General features: G+C 41.1%; 1 protein-coding gene across 1 annotated transcript in view; it reads left to right on the top strand.

The window, feature by feature from the left end:
• Nucleotides 1–20,620, top strand: part of MYO3A (myosin IIIA) — a 177,660-nt gene that overhangs the window by 31,506 nt on the left and 125,534 nt on the right. Inside the window, exons 4-6 of the mRNA XM_055428556.2 lie at nucleotides 527–631; nucleotides 1,229–1,328; nucleotides 16,728–16,804. Of these exons, the coding sequence (XP_055284531.2) occupies nucleotides 527–631; nucleotides 1,229–1,328; nucleotides 16,728–16,804 (282 nt within the window). The remainder of the gene's footprint in view (nucleotides 1–526; nucleotides 632–1,228; nucleotides 1,329–16,727; nucleotides 16,805–20,620) is intronic.

Raw genomic sequence — 20,620 nt, 5'->3', positions numbered from 1 at the left:
AAAGATTGAGGACAGGAGAAGGGGGCAACAGAGGATGAGATGGTTGGATGGCATCACCGACTCCATGGACATGAGATTGAGCAAACTCTGGGAGATGGTGAAGGACAGGGAAGCCTGGTGTGCTGCAGTCCATGGGGTCACAAAGAGTCAGACATGACTAAGTGACTGAACAACAATGGCATCAGGAATCAAGAGTAGTTTTAAGAGCTCTAGGTCCTAAAATTCGAAACTAATTTGTAGAATCATAATTCTTATCCTTGAATTTAAAAGTCAAGCCCAGTACTTCTCCAGATTCTCTTCTAAAATTAATTCGTATGGAAACTGTGTTCCAATAATTGATTGTATACTAGTACAAGTTTATATTTTCATTTATAAACTCATAACAATGATGGGAATAATCATTTGAAACAAAAAATTGGAACAAGTTTTTTAAATGTTTCGAGAAAACCTTTTATAGCAAGTACTTAAAATGTCACATCCATTTTGATATCTAAAAATATTCTTTTTTTGAAATATTCTTTTTTAGCTGTGCAATGGAGGATCAGTGACAGATCTTGTGAAAGGATTTCTGAAGGAGGGCAAAAGAATGAGTGAGCCCATAATTGCCTATATTTTACGTGAAGCACTGTTGGTAAGGCAGTTTAAATTATTCGTGCATTAATTATGAGGCAGTTCTAGTTAAATAAAAAAATGTGTATCCTATTTTTAGAAAAAACACTTCATTAGTATTTATTGATGCAAGAGTAAGATGCAAAATCTGAAATATTTAGCATAACTAATTCCTCTTTTCCACTAAAAATCTACCCTCCTTGTGTCTACAGAATCCTGAGTTTTGATCTCCTAGGTATATTTCTGAAATCAATGATGATGAAGGTAGATTCTGTATATTTTTACTAATAGATTTTTATTTGCCATTATTTATTTATTTTTAACAGCCATTATTTAGAATAAGTATTAGAATTTTTCTTCTATTGAGATTAGCACATTTTAAATAAAATATTTCCTAAAGGCCAGGATCATGCCCTGGTTTTTCAAAATTTTTTTCAGTCCAAAGTGGACATGATGTACTTTGACTCAACTAACTCAATGTGAAACATTTACGAAGGTTTGAGTGTTAATCTTAACATGTGTTCACTATTGATTTTGTATAAATGCATCCTTCTGAAATAAAATGTGTTTTTATTTGGTATTTCCTTCAAAAGTCATCATATTTATTTTCCACTTCCAGGGACTTCAGCATCTGCATAACAACAAAACTATCCACCGTGATATAAAAGGAAATAACATCCTGTTAACCACTGAAGGCGGAGTTAAACTCGTAGATTTTGGTAAATTTTGTTTGAAGTGCATGAATTTGAGCTGCAAAATGAGTAGTATGATTGATCAGTTTCCATCAGCTTTACTTTCTAGGCATTGACAGTAGAGAAAAAATAAGGAGGAAGGAAGAAGGAAAGAAGGAGGGTCCTTGGTGACACGGTCCAGCCGCTAAATCAGCTCTGAACCTCCCCTGTCTCTGGACCTTTTGTCACATGAAATAATACATTTCCACATTGGCTGAGCCAGTTGAGAGTGTCTGTGTTGGAGCCAGGGGCACCATAGCTGATACCTCTGCTCCTCCTCTTCCAATCATGACAGAGCTCTCTCCCCCTCTTCTCACTGAATCCCCAGTAACACGTGACACCAGAGAGAGTGGGTGACATTATTCTAGGACATGTCGGTATTGTTGTCATCCTCCCCTTCCTGCACTCAAGCTGAGGAAGGTATCTCTCCTCTGTATGTTTCTGTATTTCTGTGCTTATCACATAGGATGATAATGGTCTTTTTGGTCTTTATATGTAGATAAAGATACTTAAGCACACATTAGTAGATAGATGGGGTCATTAAGAAGTGGAACTATGTCTTCTATTTTGTAGACTTAATACTTTGGGAAGAGTAGTTCAGTGAGTAATCATTGAGTGAACGAGTGAATCTTCCTTCACTTTGAATACTGGGAAATGAAGCTTAGGGAAAGTAATCAATTCACTTTAGAAATTAATTGTTTTAATATCCAAGTATGTGGGTCTCTAGTGATTTGGCTTCACCTAGGAATGAACTTCTGGAGAAGGCAATGGCACCCCACTCCATTCCAGTACTCTTGCCTGGAAAATCCCATGGATGGAGGAGCCTGGTAGGCTGCAGTCCATGGGGTCGCTAAGAGTCAGACACAACTGAGCGACTTCATTTTCACTTTTCACTTTCATGCGTTGGAGAAGGAAATGGCAACCCACTCCAGTGTTCTTGCCTGGAGAATCCCAGGGACGGGGGAGCCTAGTGGGCTGCCGTCTATGGGGTTGCACAGAGTCGGACACGACTGAAGCGACTTAGCAGCAGCAGCAGCAGCAGGAATGAACTTCAGAGCATGTAGACAGGAACAGCTGAATAGCATATCTTTCAAATGACCACACATGTGCTTTTTTCCCCCTCAGCTGAGCATTTGAAAACTAAAGAGCAGCTTGATAGTGAATGCAGCTAGTGTGTGTTAATAGTTGAGTTCAGCGCTGTGCATTTGAACAATCTGGCTGAGTTAGGCTACTAATAAGAACTTGTGCCTGAAATTCTAAAAAACAATAAAAAACACTCTTCAGTGCACCACGGACAGAGCCATGACTCTCCTCAGAATAATTTTGGCTCTACTCTTAACGGACCCAAATGGAGAACTTAGAATTTAACTTGAACTCGAATAATTCCCTTGTTCTAAAATGTGGCTACAATATACATGAGCTCAGTCGCTTCAGTCATGTCCAACTCTTTGTGACCCCATGGACTGTAGCTCACCAGGCTCATCTGTCCACAGGATTCTCCAGGCAAGAATACTGGAGTAGGTTGCCATGCCCTTCTCCAGGGGATGTTCCCGACCCAGGGATAGAAGCTGCATCTCTTGTGTCTCCTGCCTTGTAGGCAGTCTTTACCCGCTGAGCTAGGCCCGACGAAAATTGTTAAAACAAGTGTAAATAAACATCTTCTTTAGGCACACACACACCAAAAAATACCCTTGATAAACCAGTCACTCTGAGAAAAGCAACTTTCTGGTACACCCTCTGGAGTAGTTCAGAGTAAAAATGTACACCTGAATAATAAGTAAAGTGGCCTTTATTACAATATCTTTAGAAAGTAATCATAAGTTGGAAAGCGGACAAAATGAGAACTTTGGTTTTATACTAATTGATTTAAAGACTTTGCTGTCAACACCAATTAGAAAAGAGCCTATGATATGTGTTCCTAGTGTCTGATGCCAAAATGCTATTATTTGCATATGAAACAATGCTTATATTTGTATTCTCCATCATAAAAGGACATGGATTCAACTCACCTAGCATGGTTTAAGGTTTTCATATGAATTAAAACTTGAGGATGGAGGTGCATACAGAGTAAAATTTCTCAAGGGCAGAAGAAATAAGATGTGCTAAGCCCCAAACTGCCGAATCAAACTGAAAATCAATGTCTTCATTTTATGTTTAAATCAGATTTTCAGAGAAGGCCACAGCTGGGAGTAAAGGGGTTTAGAGTACATTTTTATTTTAATTTCTCACCTCATAAAGTGTGCGGTATGCTCATTATTGGATATTGAAGATCTGTTCTTGGATGGCTGACAGTCCTCCAAGTGTCCAGAATGGAACTCCACCACCTCATCCACTCCCGGAAATCTGTTTCATATCAAGAGTTTCTTGTCTTAGAAAAAGTCTTAGTGTCTGTTTTGTTGCTCAAGCCAGAAATCTCAGAAATCTCTGATTCTTGAGCCACCTCCTGCATCTGCAGTGAGTCACAAGTTTCTCTCTCTCTGTTATAAATCCCCAGACCATGTCTTTATCACTCCTCCCTGGTCCTCGCCATCATCTCTGACCTGGGCTCCTGCAGCTACACCTCACTAACCCCCTGCATGCAGTCTTATTCCTTTCCTTCCAGACCATTGTCCACACTCCATCTGCAGCCAGAAAGCTCAGCTGACCTGGCCACCTTCTTGTTCAGTATTCTGTTCCATGGTTTCCTGTAGACCTTACGGTCCTCTCAGCTGCCCTGGAGTAAGCACTTAGTGATTAACACCTGTTTTGCCCCTTGGTGCGCAGGAGGGACTCCCTCATCCTGTGACCTACGGGCCAGGTCAACTTCTTTCAGTCCCTTAAATGTACCCACCCTCTTTCTCGGTTAGGGCTCTTATATATGTGCTGGAGGAAGTACTTCAAAATTGGTTAACATGCTTTTCTCTTGTTTATGCAAGAATGTGATCTTCACCCATCTGCCAGAGGCATCTCTCTGTCTCGGGGGAGGTTAAGATTTGTTTCAGAAGGAATGCAATAAGATGGCTGAGGTTAATAATAAAAAATAGGAGTGTATAGCAAGATCCAGTTTATCTCCCCAGGAAGTGAAGTGAAGTGAAGTCGCTCAGTCGTGTCCGACTCTTAGCGACCCCAGACTGCAGCCTACCAGGCTCCTCCGTCCATGGGATTTTCCAGGCAATAGTACTGGAGTGGATTGCCATTTCCTTCTCCAGGGGATCTTACCAAACCAGGGATTGAACCCAGGTCTCCCGCGTTGTAGACAGATGCTTTACCATCTGAGCCACCAGGGAAGTCCCCAGGAAGGTCTGTCTAAATTGCTTTACCTTCTCTTTAAAATATGGAGGGGGAATTCCAGGAATCCATTATAGGGTTTCCCTTAAGAGTGAACAGAAAGAAGATGGAAACTCTTTCAGGGTCTCGGGTAATTGTGAAAAGGTGAAACAGAGAAGGAGGTGGGACAGCAAAATGAGCTTTTGAAAAGTGAAGGTGACAAGAGGCAGAAGGGAGCCCTTAACCTCACTCTTTCCACCACCGTCACTCCACACCCCAGAGGAGGGCCCTGCAGAGTCTGTGCCATCCAGATGGCAGTGACCATGTGGTCCTGACCTGGAGGTGGAGACTGATTAGGTAGCGGGAGCACTCATGCTTGCCAAAGTTCTCCAGACCCTTATCCTCTGTTCCCATTAACCCCAAATAACTCCAGTCTGGCTGGGGAGTTTCTAGAGGGGGTTGCTCAGGATGGACGGTGAGGCACAGAGCAGATCACCTAGGCCAAGTCTGAGTAGGAATCACAGCCAGACCTTAGAACCTTGTCGCCTCGGCTGAGTCTTCATGTGCCAGGAAGGTCTGCAGGAAGGCCTGCCTGCAGAACAGGCCATAGGCTCGCCAGATGCAGACCGTGGCATGCGAGGCCAGGGGGAGAGACACATGGCCCAGAGACTGGAGACCCACCACACCCCAGGACCCACTCTCTTCTCTCCACAAGGTCTTATAAGCTGTCCCTCATCCTGTACAGACAGTAACATCTTCAGGAGGGAAGAAAGGGGTGCCGTCTGAGAGATGGAGTGAAGGCAGAGATGGAGTGAGGGCTTTCATCCAAGAGAGAATGAATTCTTTCTCAAAGGACTTAGGATTTGGGTCTAAGCTGTACTTCTCCCAGCCAGTGGATAGAAGCATGCTTGCTCAGTCACTCAGTCATGTCTGATTCTTTGTGACTCCATGGACTGTAGCCCTCCCTGCTCCTCTCTCGGGACTTTTCAGGCAAGAACACTGTAGTGGGTTGCCATTTCCCCTTCCAGCGGATCATCCTGACCCAGGGATTGAACCTGCGGCTTCCTACATCTTCTGCGTTGGCAGGTGGATTGTTTACCACTGAGCTACCTGGCGAACCCCTGGGTAGGGGCACAGGAGAGGCCATAATAGTGAGAGACCAAATGAAGAAATGACAATTGCATTTTGCTATGTATCTAAGTATAATGTCATTGAATTTTGTGACCAGTTACAAACACGATGCTTTCCCTGCATAGAAGCCTCCCCTTGTTGCTGTACCCAGGTGACTTCTGTCTGCCTGGCTGAGAACCTCTCCAGCACTCTATTCTTTTTTTTTTAATTTTTATTTTATATTAGAGTATAGTTAATTAACAATTTTGTGTTAGTTTCAGGTATACAGCTAAGTGATTCAGTTTTATATATATATATATATATATACGTCTGTCTTTTTTCAAATTCTTTCCCCATTTAGGTTGTTACAGAATCTTGAGCAGAGTTCCCTGTGCTGTACAGTAGGTCCCTGCCGGTGATCTGTTTTAAATATAGCAGTGTGTATATGTCAATTCCAAATTCCCAGTCTATCCCTCCCCGTCCCACCCTTCCCTCTGGTAACCATTAATTCATTCTCAAAGTCTGTGAATGTGTTTCTGTTTTGTAAATAAGTTCATTTGTATACTTTCTTTCAGATTCCACCTGTAAGGAATATCATACGATATTTGTCCTTGTCTTTCTGACTTACTTCACTTAGTATGATTATCTCCAGGTCCATGTTGCTGCAAATGGCATTATTTCATTCTTTTTAATGACTGAGTAATATTCCATTGTATACATGCATTGTATCCTTTCTTCAGCCAGCCGGTTGTCACACTCTATTGTATTCATGTGTTTAATTTGACTACTCCCCCTGCTAAAGTGTGAGGTTCAGGATGGCAGAGTCTCTGTTTGGTCTATCACTCTGTCCCCAGAGCCAAGTTTGGCCCTGGCATGTTAAAAGTGCTCAGTTAATACTCTTGAATGAAGGAGTGAATGGGAAGCAGGACTTTCCATATAATTCTGTGACCCTGAGAAGGTCACTTAAAATCTCCAGGGACAAGAATAAGAAAAACAGTGTCTATCTCATATGGTTGATCATTGTGGAAGGTAAATGGGATAATACAGGTGAGCTGCTTAGTATAATTATTGACACTTTATAATTTAAAAAATCTGCCCTATTAACATTATTGTAAAATAATACTTCCACCTCACCCCTAGCTCAGTATTGTACATATAGTAGGTACTTGGAAAATGATAAGAAAATACTTTATTTAAATAGTTGCTAAATAATGAAAAATCTGAATTCCCAATATTGGTGCCTATTTCTGTTTTTTTTTTTTAATAGCCCTTTGCTAGAGTCGATTGGATATTAACTTTAAATATCAAGCTATTTAATTACACTAATAGTAAGATTCAGTTTGCTAGTGCTGGTTATAAGTGCAGCCTTTAAGAAAACCTTTTGTTTTCTTCTTAAGTGGGCTAGACTTTCACCAGCTGCCTCAGAGCATAAAAAGACAAGTGAGCTTGCAGACGTTATTAATGAAATACATTAACAGTCACTGGTATACGATCAGTCAATAAATAACATGACTTCCCAGGAGACAAACCCCTTTAGGCAAGTCAACTAAGGTCTGAAAAAGCAGTCCTCATTTGGAATAGAAAATGCAGGATAGACTAAGGCAGTACTCAGTTCTCATTTCTACAGATTTCTCTCTGGAGACCTTCATTTCTAATGGAATAGTTAACATTTCAATACAAAAGTACGGAATGTACTTCTTGTGATTTATTTAGACATCGTTCTTATGACAGTATTTTTATGGCTTTCAATCTCTTAGTACCCACATGCCCAATTTTAGGCCAAATCCCCAATGAGTAATGTAGGTCAAAGAGAAGTTGTGACTTATTCATTAATAACCCATTTCTGTAGCATCACATGACACAGGTCCACCTGAACTTAAAAACTGTGAAGTTCCCTCCATTCCTTCCTTTTTTCTGGAATCACTCAAAAGCTGTTCAGTGGAGCCGAGTAATCATGGGAGTCGGGGTGCAACTTAGCATGAGGTTTGGGCTTGAAAGGGGTGAGAAGGATGTCCTTGGTGGGAGGGTGGGAGCAGTGGTGGCTTGGCTTGGGACGATGAGTCCCAGATGAGGACACAAAGAGAGTGTTTGTCTAGGGGGATGGTCAAGCTGTCAGAGCCTGAACTGCATAAGAAGGTGATCCGTGTCGCTGGGGGTCTACATGGAGCTTGTCAGGTTACATAAAGGGGGCTCGATACTATGAGGAAATATACTGAGATGAGTGGGAGTCAGGTTTCTTACTGTTAGAGATGAGAATTATGAATATGGAAAGAGTACTGAACCCCATGATTCTGGATTGCATTGGAAGTGTCCCTGTGAACTCAGGGTTTTCGATATACAGAGAGGTATATAAAAATAAATTTAATGTGTGTGTGTCCCGGTTATCCGGAGAAGGCAATGGCAAGCCACTCCAGTACTCTTGCCTGGAAAATCCCATGGATGGAGGAGCCTGCTAGGCTGCAGTCCGTGGGATCGCTAAGTGTCGGACACGACTGAGCGACTTCACTTTCACTTTTCACTTTCACACATTGGAGAAGGAAATGGCAACCCACTCCAGTGTTCTTGCCTGGAGAATCCCAGGGATGAGGCAGCCTGGTGGGCTTCCGTCTATGGGGTCACACAGAGTCGGACACGACTGAAGTGACTTAGCAGCAGCAGCAGCAGTCCCGGTTATCTGGCTATGTCCCCTAAAAGGACATGCATGCTTGATGCCCCAAGAGCAAGCACATCGAGTACCTAGCTCTTAGTTTTTAAACACAATTCTCAACTAATAGGAAGCAAGGATTTGTGGGAAAAGACTGATTTTTTTAAGGCTGTACAAGCTGATCCTGGAACTTGATGTGCCAAAAAGTAAGGAAAAGCTCAAAGAATGATGGAGACAGTGTCAAAAGGATGTAGAAGCCACATTGAAGTGATTCTCATTGACCAAATCTGGGACAATTTGAGCATCAAAGTAATGATAATAATGATGTTACAATGGTATCTATTGAATAAAGTAGAAATCCCTAAATTCATACTTGCATACTTACAGACATCAATAGATGAATGGAAAAAATCAAAAGCTTTTCTTTACAGAAGAATGCCAACTTAATGAATGTAGAAGGAATAGTGAAGTTTTTTTTTTTTTTTAATCTTTTGGCACCCATCATAGTAATAATTGGAGAAGGAAATGGCAACCCACTCCAGTATTCTTGCCTGGAAAATCCCAGGGACAGAGGAGCCTGGCAAGCTACAATCCATGAAGTCACAAAGAGTTGGATATGATTGAAGCAACTTAGCACATAGTAATAATTAATTCACCCAAAAACTTCAGTGGATGCTAAACTGGTGAGTTAAGTTTTGATTAAAAATAGGATATTTAGTCTCTAAATACCTCTACATAAGATACTTAGATACAAAAGAAAAAAAGAAAACTTTACAAGCTAGAAGCCTGGCAGACACAGACTTAACCAAGTATACAAAGTGAATACAACTATGTGAGAAGTGGAAATCACATACCACCTAATAGGAGACAGTGAGACTTCCCCTTCCATGATAGCCCTGCCAAAAACATTAATCACAAGGGAGTATCTGACAGGTCCAAGTTCAAGAGCATTCTACAGAATAACTAGCCTGAAATCCTACGAAAGTGTTGAGGTCATGAAGTTCAAGGGAACTCCTTTAGGTTGAAGGAGACCAAAAAGATAGGACAACTAAATGCAGCATGTGATCCTGAATTAGATCTTTTCATTGAAAGGACATATTTTGTTGTAAGGATACTTAGGACAATTGATGAAATATGAATGAAGTCTGTAGGCTAGATGGTAGAAAGGGATTGGTGTTAAATTTCCTGGTTTTATTAGTTGTTTTGCTGGTATGTAGGGGAACGTCCTTGTTTGTAGCAATTGTACATTAAAGTATTTGGAGGTGAAAAGGCATCAAGCAGCCCACTTACATTCGGTGGTTTACATACTTGCATACTTATATGGTTGAGGAAAGAATATTATTTGTACTTCTCTTGCCAGCTTTTCACTAAGGTCGAGATTATGTCAAAAAAAATGTAAACTATTGAGAAAATTTGGAGACAATACAGCTGTCTAAAGATGTTTATGTACATGTTTAAACATTATGTAATATGTTACGTGTATATCTACCAAATATGTGTATTTGGTAGTTGAATGTTATGCATCTTGAAAACTGGAGAACTAGTGCTTTATGTAATGAAATGATATATTGAAAAAAAAGAAACTAGAGGAAAGAACCATTTTTAAAAGTTGGCAGAGCTTGAGAATTTTCATACCTATACAAAAAATTAATATTTTCCTCAGCTCAAATTTATTTTTGTACTTCAGTGAGGTGACCTTTATTTTACTTGAAAGGAAAAGTATTTATAAATTCTTTCATTTTGTAAAGCAAAACCATGAATAAATAGGCTCTTTATTTTAGACCTTGTGGTTCGAGCTGAAGCTGTGGTCTCCAGTGTTTCAGACTGAATATTTTCTCAAGTTGAACTAAGAAGTTTAACGTTACAAATAGAGTTATATGTCTTGGTCAAGGGTCTTTCAGTTGTAAGGACAGGAACCGCAAACTAGCTCCAGCAGTGAGTAAGATTCGCAAGGCAGTCTCATGGGTAAGAAGAACAGGATGAAAGGGACTAGAATGGACAGAAGGACAGAAGGCAAGAACCAGGACAGCTTGCTGCCTCTTCCTGTCTCACTGGAGAAACCCAATATCTCCTCTCAGCTTCTCTTTTTACATTTTTAAATTTATTTTTAAAATTTTGGCTGCTCTGTGTCTTTGTTTCAGTGCATGGGCACTTCTCTAGTTGTAGCACACAGGCTTAACTGCCCTGTGGCATGTGGGATCTTAGGTCTTAAATGATAGACCCCCCTCTTAACACTACAGTCATCCTGAGTCTTTGCATCCCTTCCTCTAGAGTGAACCAGTTCTGGTGTTTAAAGTTCGTTTACTGGAGGCCACTTTTTGATCCATGTCTGAGCCAACCAGCCAAACTTGTTAGATGCAATGTTAGGGATAAGATGTCTGCTTAGTGGGCTCATGTCAGTAACTTTAGCCTGATTCAAGTTTTATGTTTTTCCTTCCACCACATACCACATCCTTAATATCCACTCCCACCCATATTCTCTGAATTCCTGTCTACGTAAAGTTTAAAAAGTCAAGTAGCTCTTTTTGCCACATCTGTAGGGTTCTTGTGGGACTAGAGTCTGATTATAGGTGTAGGAGCAAAGAGAGGTGATTGGGGTGGATGTTGAGAATTATCAGTGTCTTCTAAGGCAACTATATTAGAGGAGACCATTAATGTAGTTTCCTTGGGCAAAGGCAAGGTTAATCTCCTCACATGGGCTGAGAGAGGCTACCTCTACTGGCAGAGAAGATTGATCAGAATTTAGGGGTTCAGAGCCCTCACCTTCAATAGGATCTTCTCATACACCTACATTCCAGGTTTCGGGATCCCATTGCTTCCCAGTCATTGCCTGTATTTTGATGGCAGACACCCTCTGAGGTTGGGGGAGTTCAGTTTGCATCTTAATCCAGCCACTTGCAGGATGAGATTCTGGGTTTGGTTTTCATCAGTCTCAAATCTGGCTGCAGGAGAAAAGGGTCTCTTTTGGGGGCAGATGTGGAAGCTTTTGGGTCATTCATGCAGCACTTCCTGGGAATTTGAATCCCTGAGCTCATCCTTTCTTTCCTCATTTTGTCCGGTGAAATTAAAAGCAACCAGCCAGTCTCAATATACTTATTCATTTGACCAAAATGTTCAGAGATATCATATGCATGCTCACACTGATCTGTTCCTCTAGTGAGTGTTTAATTATACTTGTTCAATGATGGTATTTTGTGTATCTCTCGCCATATCATGCCATAGATTGTTGGTGCTCTCTTGACTCCTGGAAATGGAGCCATTAATGTCTTTGAATCTAATCAGATTTAAGTGTCAATTCCAGAAATCCCATGACCAATTCAGAAAACTCATCTTTAAGATTCTGTGCCTCTGGCACCACTCTCAGCCCTGATATCTGCATCCGTCAGAGTTCTCAAGAGACACAGCTCAGACAGGATGTGTACTGTGTGTATATAGAGAAACTTATTTTAAGAAAATGGCTCTGGTGACTGTGGAGGCCTGATGACTTCAAAACCAGATGGGGGACTGAAGACCCCAGGAAAAAATGCAGGTTGAGTCCAAAGGCCGTCAGCTGGCAGAAGTCCTCATCTGATGGAGATCACTGTCACAGTCTCTCACTGGATGAGGCTCATCCACATTAAAGACAATAATCAGTCTTACCCAAAGTCCGCTGATTTAAATGCTAATTTTCATCTGAAAACCACCTTCGCAGAAGTATCCATAAGGACATTTGACTAAATGTCTGGGCACCATGGCCCGCCAAATTGACACACAAAATTAATCATCACAACGTCCTAACCACACCAACAAAATGAGGGTATTAGATGTTATAGTAAATTTTATGGCCCCAGTTCTCATTCCTGCAGTGTTTTGCTTTTAACAACAAAACCCCAAGCTCTTCCTTTGCTCCCTTGAGATGGCAAGGGTCTTGTCTTGTGGTTATACCAAATCAAGTTCCCTGAAGTCATCTGGTCTTTTGAACCATCTTGGAAACCACATATCTGATATTTCTTCTCACTCTCACAGACCTGAGTCCTAACCACAAATATAAATCCTGCACATTTTTCCCCCTTGGAAACAGGACATAAGCTATAGGGGACAGGGTGGCTGCCCAGCCATCAAACAGCTCAGGATAATTCCCTAGCAATATAATCAAAGCAAAGTGCTGAAGAATCGTTGACACAAACCTCCTTAATGTTCCTGTGGCTTTGACTTTTAATGGCTTGTTGCCCTCTCCTAATCTGTTTTCCATTCAGCCTGATCTCTTGTTGGCTTCTGTTCCTTTTAATATCTTCTCTGTATCCCAACTTTCTGCCTGGAATTTTCCATCTTTGGCCTCTTCTTTGACATGCTTATATAACTGTTTACTTTGGTGACTTACTCCCTTAGCTCCTCTCTGGACAAGATGATTTTCCTAAACTTCTTTACTTCCTGCAGCTCCTGAACTCATAATTTGGGTTCTTGTTGCCTTTTAAACTAATTATGTCCATCATTTTAAACTGAATTTTTCATTTTTATACCTTATTAGCTAATTTTCTTGTGGGAATTTATGTTAAGTAAAAATGCTGTTTTGTCCTTAGGAAACTCACTTTTCTGTCCAGCTGAAGTTTACTAACCTGAAAATGATCATGTTAGATGTTTTAACCATTAATCTGCCTTCTATCTCTGAAGTTGGTTCTGTTGGAAAGATGATCTTGGAGTTACCAGTTATTGCAGAAACATTCAAGAAACATGCTTCCTCTGTCACTCTTTCTTAGGGGTGTGTATTGTGTTTAACCTGAGAATCATCTAATATTTTCAGATTCAGGGGTTTCTTATTCTACCTACTTGCATTTTTCCTTTTTCACTTAATTTGAGACTTTTTTGTTTATCCTGCTTCACATTCCAGGCTAAATTTTTCTTGTTTCCATATAGTTTACAGGGACCAGGTGTAAAACATCCTTTCTGCAGGATCCCAAAAAACTCTTAATATATGATACTCCATTTGCATTGTGGGCTTCCCTCATAGCTCAGTTGGTAAAGAATCTACCTGCTATGCAGGAGACCCTGGTGTGATTCCTGGGTCGGGAAGATCTGCTGGAGAAGGGCTAGACTACCCACTCCTGTATTCTTGGGTTTCCCTTGTAGCTCAGCTGGTAAAGAATCAGCCTGCAATGCGGGGGACCTGGGTTCGATCCCTGGGTTGAGAAGATCCCCTGGAGAAGCAAAGGCTACCCACTACAGTATTCTGGCCTGGAGAGAGTCTATGGGGTCACAAAGAGTCAGACTCTACTGAGTGATTTTCACTTTCACTTCACCACTAGCATCGTAACTCATTATCCCAGATATACCATTGGAGTGAAGAAATAGCCAACTTAATTATGAAATAGTCATAATAGTTAATAGTTTAATACCATCCTTTAAAATTATCTTTGTATGTTTCATAACATATATGTCAATATATCTGGAAACATATGGAAAGTAGTCTATGTCTGTATTAGGTATGCTTGCTCAGAAGTTCCTTGTTGTTTGGAATAGTGTGATCAAGAAAGGAGTTTGGAGGCCAGATGTTTGCTTTAAAAAATTCTAAATTTATATTAATATAGATAAAAGTAATACACTATCACATTAATATAAAACCTAATGATCTTAGGCTTTGTAAACTCATCATTATTGGCCATTACCCTTGTTAATCTGCTCCTTTATGTGTGAAATCATTCTTGTTCTTGTATTAGAGTTCTGTGATTGTAGGCAGCAGAAACTTAACTCTGACCCACTTAGGCAATGATCCTGAAAATAGCACTGAGTGACATACGAAGTCAAGGGAGAGACTGGGCGATCTGGCCTCCTAGGAAAGGGCTGTGGTGTCCCTGGACCTCCAGAACAGCATCACCCGGAGCAGCATCACTTGGGCTAAACCTGAGAGCCCCGACTTTGGGTGACTTGCTCTAGTCACCTCCCTGCCTGGCTGTCTCCACTCAAGATTCACATTTCCAAGAGAAAATCTGAATAGTCTGTCTTGGATCCCATAATACATCCTAATGAACTTATCAGCATCCTTCTCCATATATTTCCTGTGGAATGTGGAGGGACGGCCCTTTCCTGTCATCCATATCTATAAATTCAAACACCAGGGCATGCCTGCTTGCTGAAAAATGCCGATTCTAGCAACATCATCTTTTCTTTATCTCCACAAAGAAGAAATAACTATCAAATGATTAGTCTGTCACTTTCTTGCCAGAAGCAGAACTTTAGATATTTTACTGAATCATGTTTATTTTCTACCCCTTTTACATTTTGCTTAAATGACATTTGAATTCTTACAGAATTCAAATTAATTCTTTATTAAGTTGAAACAAATGTTTACTGAGGGAAAAATAGAATTTTTGATTTTTCATAAATCATTAGAAACTGTTAGAGTAAATTTTAATAGATTTATAATCAATTTTAAATTAAATTTCTTTAAAATCCATTTACTCTTCCTACTTATAGAAATAAATTACTGTACTTGGATATTGTCATAAAAGTCAAGCTTAGTTATTTATGCCTTTAATTCATAGAAAAAGACAAGATGAAATGTTTAGATTAACGTTTAATTTTTCTGCAAGATAAAATACTTGGGGAGAGATGTGCATTTTGGAGAAACGTGTGTTATGTGTTTATTCCCTTTCTTCAGATCATCTGTTAGAAATATTCAAGAGAACCTTCAATCTCAGATTAGTTCATCTTCTCTGAATTTCAAAAACAATTTCATGAGGATATTTTTTCTGTCAAATAATAAAATTTTTAAAGGCAAAATTTGACGGCTTAGATACAGATCCCATTTAGGACAAGATCCCACATACTACATTAGTGGAGGAAGTCTTTGAGGGAAAGAACGTAGAACCAAAACATACCACTTAGCTCTCAGACCAAGTATATTTCCACCAGTGAAATGCTCTTTTGACTGAGTATGACCTTTGAATTTTCATGACCTTTGAATCTGATACCTCATCTTGGAGGTATCAGATATATCCAGTTTTAAACCTCAATTAGCGTCTTTGTTCTACTTGACTTATAAGGTAAAGAGCCAGAGCCTAAAACAAATGTGACACCCAGGAGGTACTTTTCAAAGCAAGGATGTCAGGGAGTTCAAGTTTACAATTTGGAACTAACAGAAGAAGAGAGCAACAGGTTGAGATGGTTGGATGGCATCACTGACTCAATGGACATGAGTTTCAGCAAACTCCAGGAAATAGTGGAAGCCTGGTGTGCTGCAGTCCGTGGGGTCGCAAAGTGTCGGACATGACTTAGCAACTGAAAAACATGAAGTCCAGAGTGAGGTCAAGTGAAGAAGCATCGTGCAGCCAGAGGAACAGAAGTATGAGCCATGAGGAGGGACACTATACTCTGGATTTTCTTATGAGCCAGTTATGATTGTATCTAACCAGGTAGAATTAATGGGATGATAAGATTGAAATATTTCATTAAACCTCCTCATTTTAATCTTTCTGTGTGTAGTCTCTCTAAAGGAAAATAACTTGATGCTGTTGGTTTAAATATTAATAGATGTGATCGACTGACCAAACGTTCATTCAGGTTTTCTTATAACAGCTTATGGAAAACCCTGAGGGAACTGTTTGGCCAACCCCAATAATTTATTTGAAACTTCCAGTCAGGTGTGATTTATCCCAAGATGATAGATGGAAAATAATTTTATTTGCATTCACAAGTCATCTGCTATGTGTACGCCACCATATCAAACAATCCAGTTCACTAGAATTTAGTAGTGGGCTGCTGCTGCTGCTAAGTTGTTTCAGTCGTGTCCGACTCTGAATGACCCCATAGATGGCAGCCCCCCAGGCTCCTCTGTCCCTGGGATTCTCCAGGCAAGAATACTGGAGTGGGTTGCCATTTCCTTTTCCAATGCATGCATGCATGCTGAGTCACTTCAGTTGTGTCTGACTCTATGCGACCCCATGGACAGCAGCCCACCAGGCTCCTCTGTCCACGGGATTCTCTAGGCAAGAATACTGGAGTGGGTTGCCATATCCTACTCCATTAGTAGTGAGAGAAAGGAGCAAAGGGAGCCTACCATTCAAATCACAACCATGTGCAAAAATATGCAATATAGACAAATATAAAAATCTAGAAAGTCAAGGCTGTAGAGATTAGTATAATCTGGAGCAGATGAAGTCAGCATGGGGAAATTTAAGCTTGACATGGGGCTTTAAGTTTGAATAGGTTTGGATATGAGAAATAGAAAATAGGAGGGCCATTGCATGTCTTGGCTATGCAGACATCCTGAGTTTGGATGCTTTAAGGTGAAGTTCAAGTCCAGTGGCAGCTGTAAGAGAATCAAATTTGTTTGTAAGCAGATTTATTGCAGTTGAAATCTCCTTAACCTGAGTAATGAATGCAAGAAAGTAAGTCTCGTCTCTTCCTTCCAGGCGTGTCTGCTCAGCTCACCAGCACCTGGCACCGTCGGAACACATCTGTAGGAACGCCGTTTTGGATGGCTCCTGAGGTTGGATAGAGTTTTTGAGGGAGACACATGGCGTGTTTGATCCTTTCTGAGTTTCGTTTTCATGCACGCTGTAGCTCCATATGTGTGTTAGAATCTACTGGAAGAAAATGTCAGTTGTGTTGTGTTTATGTGAGATATTTGCATGTGTGAGGAGTGACATGGGAGATGATAAATGAGCTGTGAGAGAATATATGAATACACGAAAGACCGAATAAGTCAGATGAGGTAGAGAGAAGTGAGTAGCGCAGGTTTGAATTGCAGGTCCACTTTCCTGCAAATTTCTGTCAATAAATATAGTAGCTGTATTTTTATTTTACAGTTTTTCTTTTTTTTTTTGAAGTATAGGTGATATACAGTGTTGTGTTTCTGCTGTACAGCAAAGTGATTCAGTTATACATATATATGTTCTTTTTCATATTCTTTTTCATTATAGGTTATTACAAGGTATTGAGTATAATTCCCCATGCTGTACAGTCGGAGAAGGCAATGGCACCCCACTCCAGTACTCTTGACTGGTAAATCCCATGGATGGAGGAGCCTGGTGGGCTGCAGTCCATAGGGTCGCGAAGAGTCAGACACGACTGAGCGACTTCACTTTCACTTTTCACTTTCATGCGTTGGAGAAGGAAATGGCAACCCACTCCAGTGTTCTTGCCTGGAGAATCCCAGGGATGGGGGAGCCTGGTGGGCTGCCATCTGTGGGGTCACACAGAGTCGGACACGACTGAAGCGACTTAGCAGCAGCAGCAGCAGTACCACTTTTCTAGATTTCACATATATGCATTAATATCTTTCTGACTTACTTCACTCTGTGTGACAGACCCTAGTTCTATCACATCTCTACAGATGACCCAACTTTGTTCTTTTAATGGCTAATATTCCATTGTATGGGCTTCTCCAGTATCTCAGTGGTAAAGAATCTGCCTACAATGCAGGAGACCCAGGAGACCTGGGTTTGATCCCTCGGTCCAGAAGATCCCCTGGAGAAGGTCATGGCAACCCACTCCAGTATTCTTGCCTGGAGATTCCCATGCACAGAAATGCCTGGTGGCCATGGTCCATGGGATCGCAAAGAGTTGGACATGACTGAGTGACTGAACACCTAGTACATGGCATATTCCATTGTATATGTTCAGTCAGTTCAGTTCCGTTCAGTTGCTCAGTCGTGTCCAACTCTCCGCGACCCCGTGAATCACAGCACGCCAGGCCTCCCTATCCATCACCAACTCCCGGAGTTCACTCAAACCCATGTCCACAGAGTCGGTGATGCCATCCAGCCATCTCTTTCTTGGTCGTCCCCTTCTCCTGCCCCCAACCCCTCCCAGCATGAGTCTTTTCCAGTGAGTCAACTCGTCGCAATAGGTGGCCAAAGTATTGCAGTTTCAGCTTTAGCATCAGTCCTTCCAATGAACACCCAGGATCGATCTACCTTAGAATGGACTGGTTGGATCTCCTTGCAGTCCAAGGGACTCTCAAGAATCTTCTCCAGCACCGCAGTTCAAAAGCATCAATTCTTCGGCGATCAGCTTTCTTCACAGTCCAACTCTCACATCCATACATGACCACGGGAAAGACCATAGCCTTGACTAGATGGACCTTTGTTGGCAAAGTAATGTCTCTGCTTTTTAATATATTATCAAGGTTGGTCAAAACCTTCCTTCCAAGGAGTAAGCGTCTTTTAATTTCATGGCTGCAATCAGCATCTGCAGTGATTTTGGAGCCCCCAAAAAATAAAGTCTGACACTGTTTCCACTGTTTCCCCATCTATTTCCCATGAAGTGATGGGACCAGATGCCATGATCTTTGTTTTCTGAATGGTGAGCTTCCAGCCAACCTTTTCACTCTCCTCTTTCACTTTCTTCAAGAGGCTTTTGAGTTCCTCTTCACTTTCTGCCATAAGGGTAGTGTCATCTGCATATCTGAGATTATTGATATTTCTCCCCGCAATCTTGATTCCAGCTTGTGCTTCTTCCAGCCCAGCGTTCCTCATGATGTACTCTGCATATAAGTTAAATAAGCAAGGTGACAATATACAACCTTGACGCACTCCTTTTCCTATTTGGAACCAGTCGGTTGTTCCATGTCCAGTTCTGCCTGTTGCTTCCTGACCTGCATACAGGTTTCTCAAGAGGCAGGTCAGGTGGTCTGGTATACCCATCTCTTTCAGAATTTTCCACAGTTTATTGTGATCCACACAGTCAAAGGCTTTGGCATAGTCAATAAAGCAGAAATAGATGTTTTTCTGGAACTCTCTTGCTTTCTCCATGATCCAGCGGATGTTGGCAATTTGATCTCTGGTGCCTCTGCCTTTTCTAAAACCTGCTTGAACATTTGGAAGTTCATGGTTCACATATTGCTGAAGCCTGGCTTAGAGAATTTTGAGCATGACTTTACTAGCGTGTGAGATGAGTGCAATTGTGCGGTAGTTTGAGCATTCTTTGGCATTGCCTTTCTTTGGGATTGGGATGAAGACTGACCTTTTCCAGTCCTGTGGCCACTGCTGAGTTTTCCAAATTTGCTGGCATATTGAGTGCAGCACTTTCACAGCATCATCTTTCAAGATTTGAAATAGCTCAACTGGAATTCCATCATATACCTCATCTTTATTCATTCTTCTGTCAGTGGACATCTAGGTTGCATGTATCTCTGTTAATGATATTTAGATTTTGTTTTTAAGTTGAATAGAAATATAAAAGTGCCTTTTTGTTGTTCAGTTGCTCAGTCTTGTCTGACTCTTTGTGACCCCACGGACTGCAACATGCCAGGCTTATCTGCTCTTTACCATCTCCTGCAGTCTGTTAAACTCACGTTCACTGAGTCAGTGATATCATTCAACCATCTCATCCTCTGTGGTCCCCTTCTCCTTTTGCCTTCAGGGTCTTTTCCAGTGAGGTGGCTCGTCACATCAGGTGGCCAAAGTATTGGAGTTTCAGCTTCAGCTTCAGTCCTTCCAATGAATATTCAGTGTTGATTTCCTTTATGATTGACTGGTTTGATCTCCTTGCTGTCCAAGGGACTCTCAAGAGTCTTCTCTAGCACCGCAGTTCAAAAACATCAATTCTTTGGTGCTTGGCCTTTTTTATTGTCCAGTTCTCACATCCATACATGACTACTGGAAAAACCATACCCTTAATATACTGACCTTTGTTGGCAAAATAGTCACCTCTGCTTTTTAATATGCTTTTTAATAGGTTTGTCATTGTTTTTCTTCCAAGGAGCAAGCATCTTTTAATTTCATGGCTGCAGTCACCATCTGCAGTGATTTTGGAGCCCAAGAAAATAAAGTCTCTTACTCTTTTCCATTCTTTCCCCATCTATTTGCCGTGAAGTGGTGGGACCAGATGCTGTGATCTTCTTATTTTGAATGTTGAGTTTTCAGCCAGCTTTTTCACTCTCCTCTTTCACTTTCATCAAGAGGCTGTTTAAATTCCTCTTTGCTTTCTGCAATAAGGGTCATGTTATCATCTATTTCTGCTTCATTGCCTTTGACTGTGTCGATCACAATAAACTGTGGAGCATTCTGAAAGAGATGGGAATCCCAGACCACCTGACCTGCCTCTTGAGAAACCTGTATGCAGGTCAGGAAGCAACAGGCAGAACTGTACATGGAACAACCGACTGGTTCCAAATAGGAAAAGGTGAATGTCAAGGTTGTATATTGTCACCTTGCTTATTTAACTTCTATGCAGAGTACATCATGAGGAACGCTGGGCTGGAAGAAGCACAAGCTGGAATCAAGATTGCCGGGAGAAATATCAATAACCTCAGATATGCAGATGACACTACCTTTATGGCAGAAAGTGAAGAGGAACTCAA

The sequence above is a fragment of the Moschus berezovskii genome, chromosome 15 (assembly GCF_049115385.1).
Source record: "Moschus berezovskii isolate FMDL1 chromosome 15, NW_MosBer_1.0, whole genome shotgun sequence".
NCBI classification, from domain to species: Eukaryota; Metazoa; Chordata; class Mammalia; order Artiodactyla; family Moschidae; genus Moschus; species Moschus berezovskii.
The sequence above is the reverse complement of the archived record's forward strand: the minus strand, read 5'-3'. Positions and strand labels throughout refer to the sequence as shown.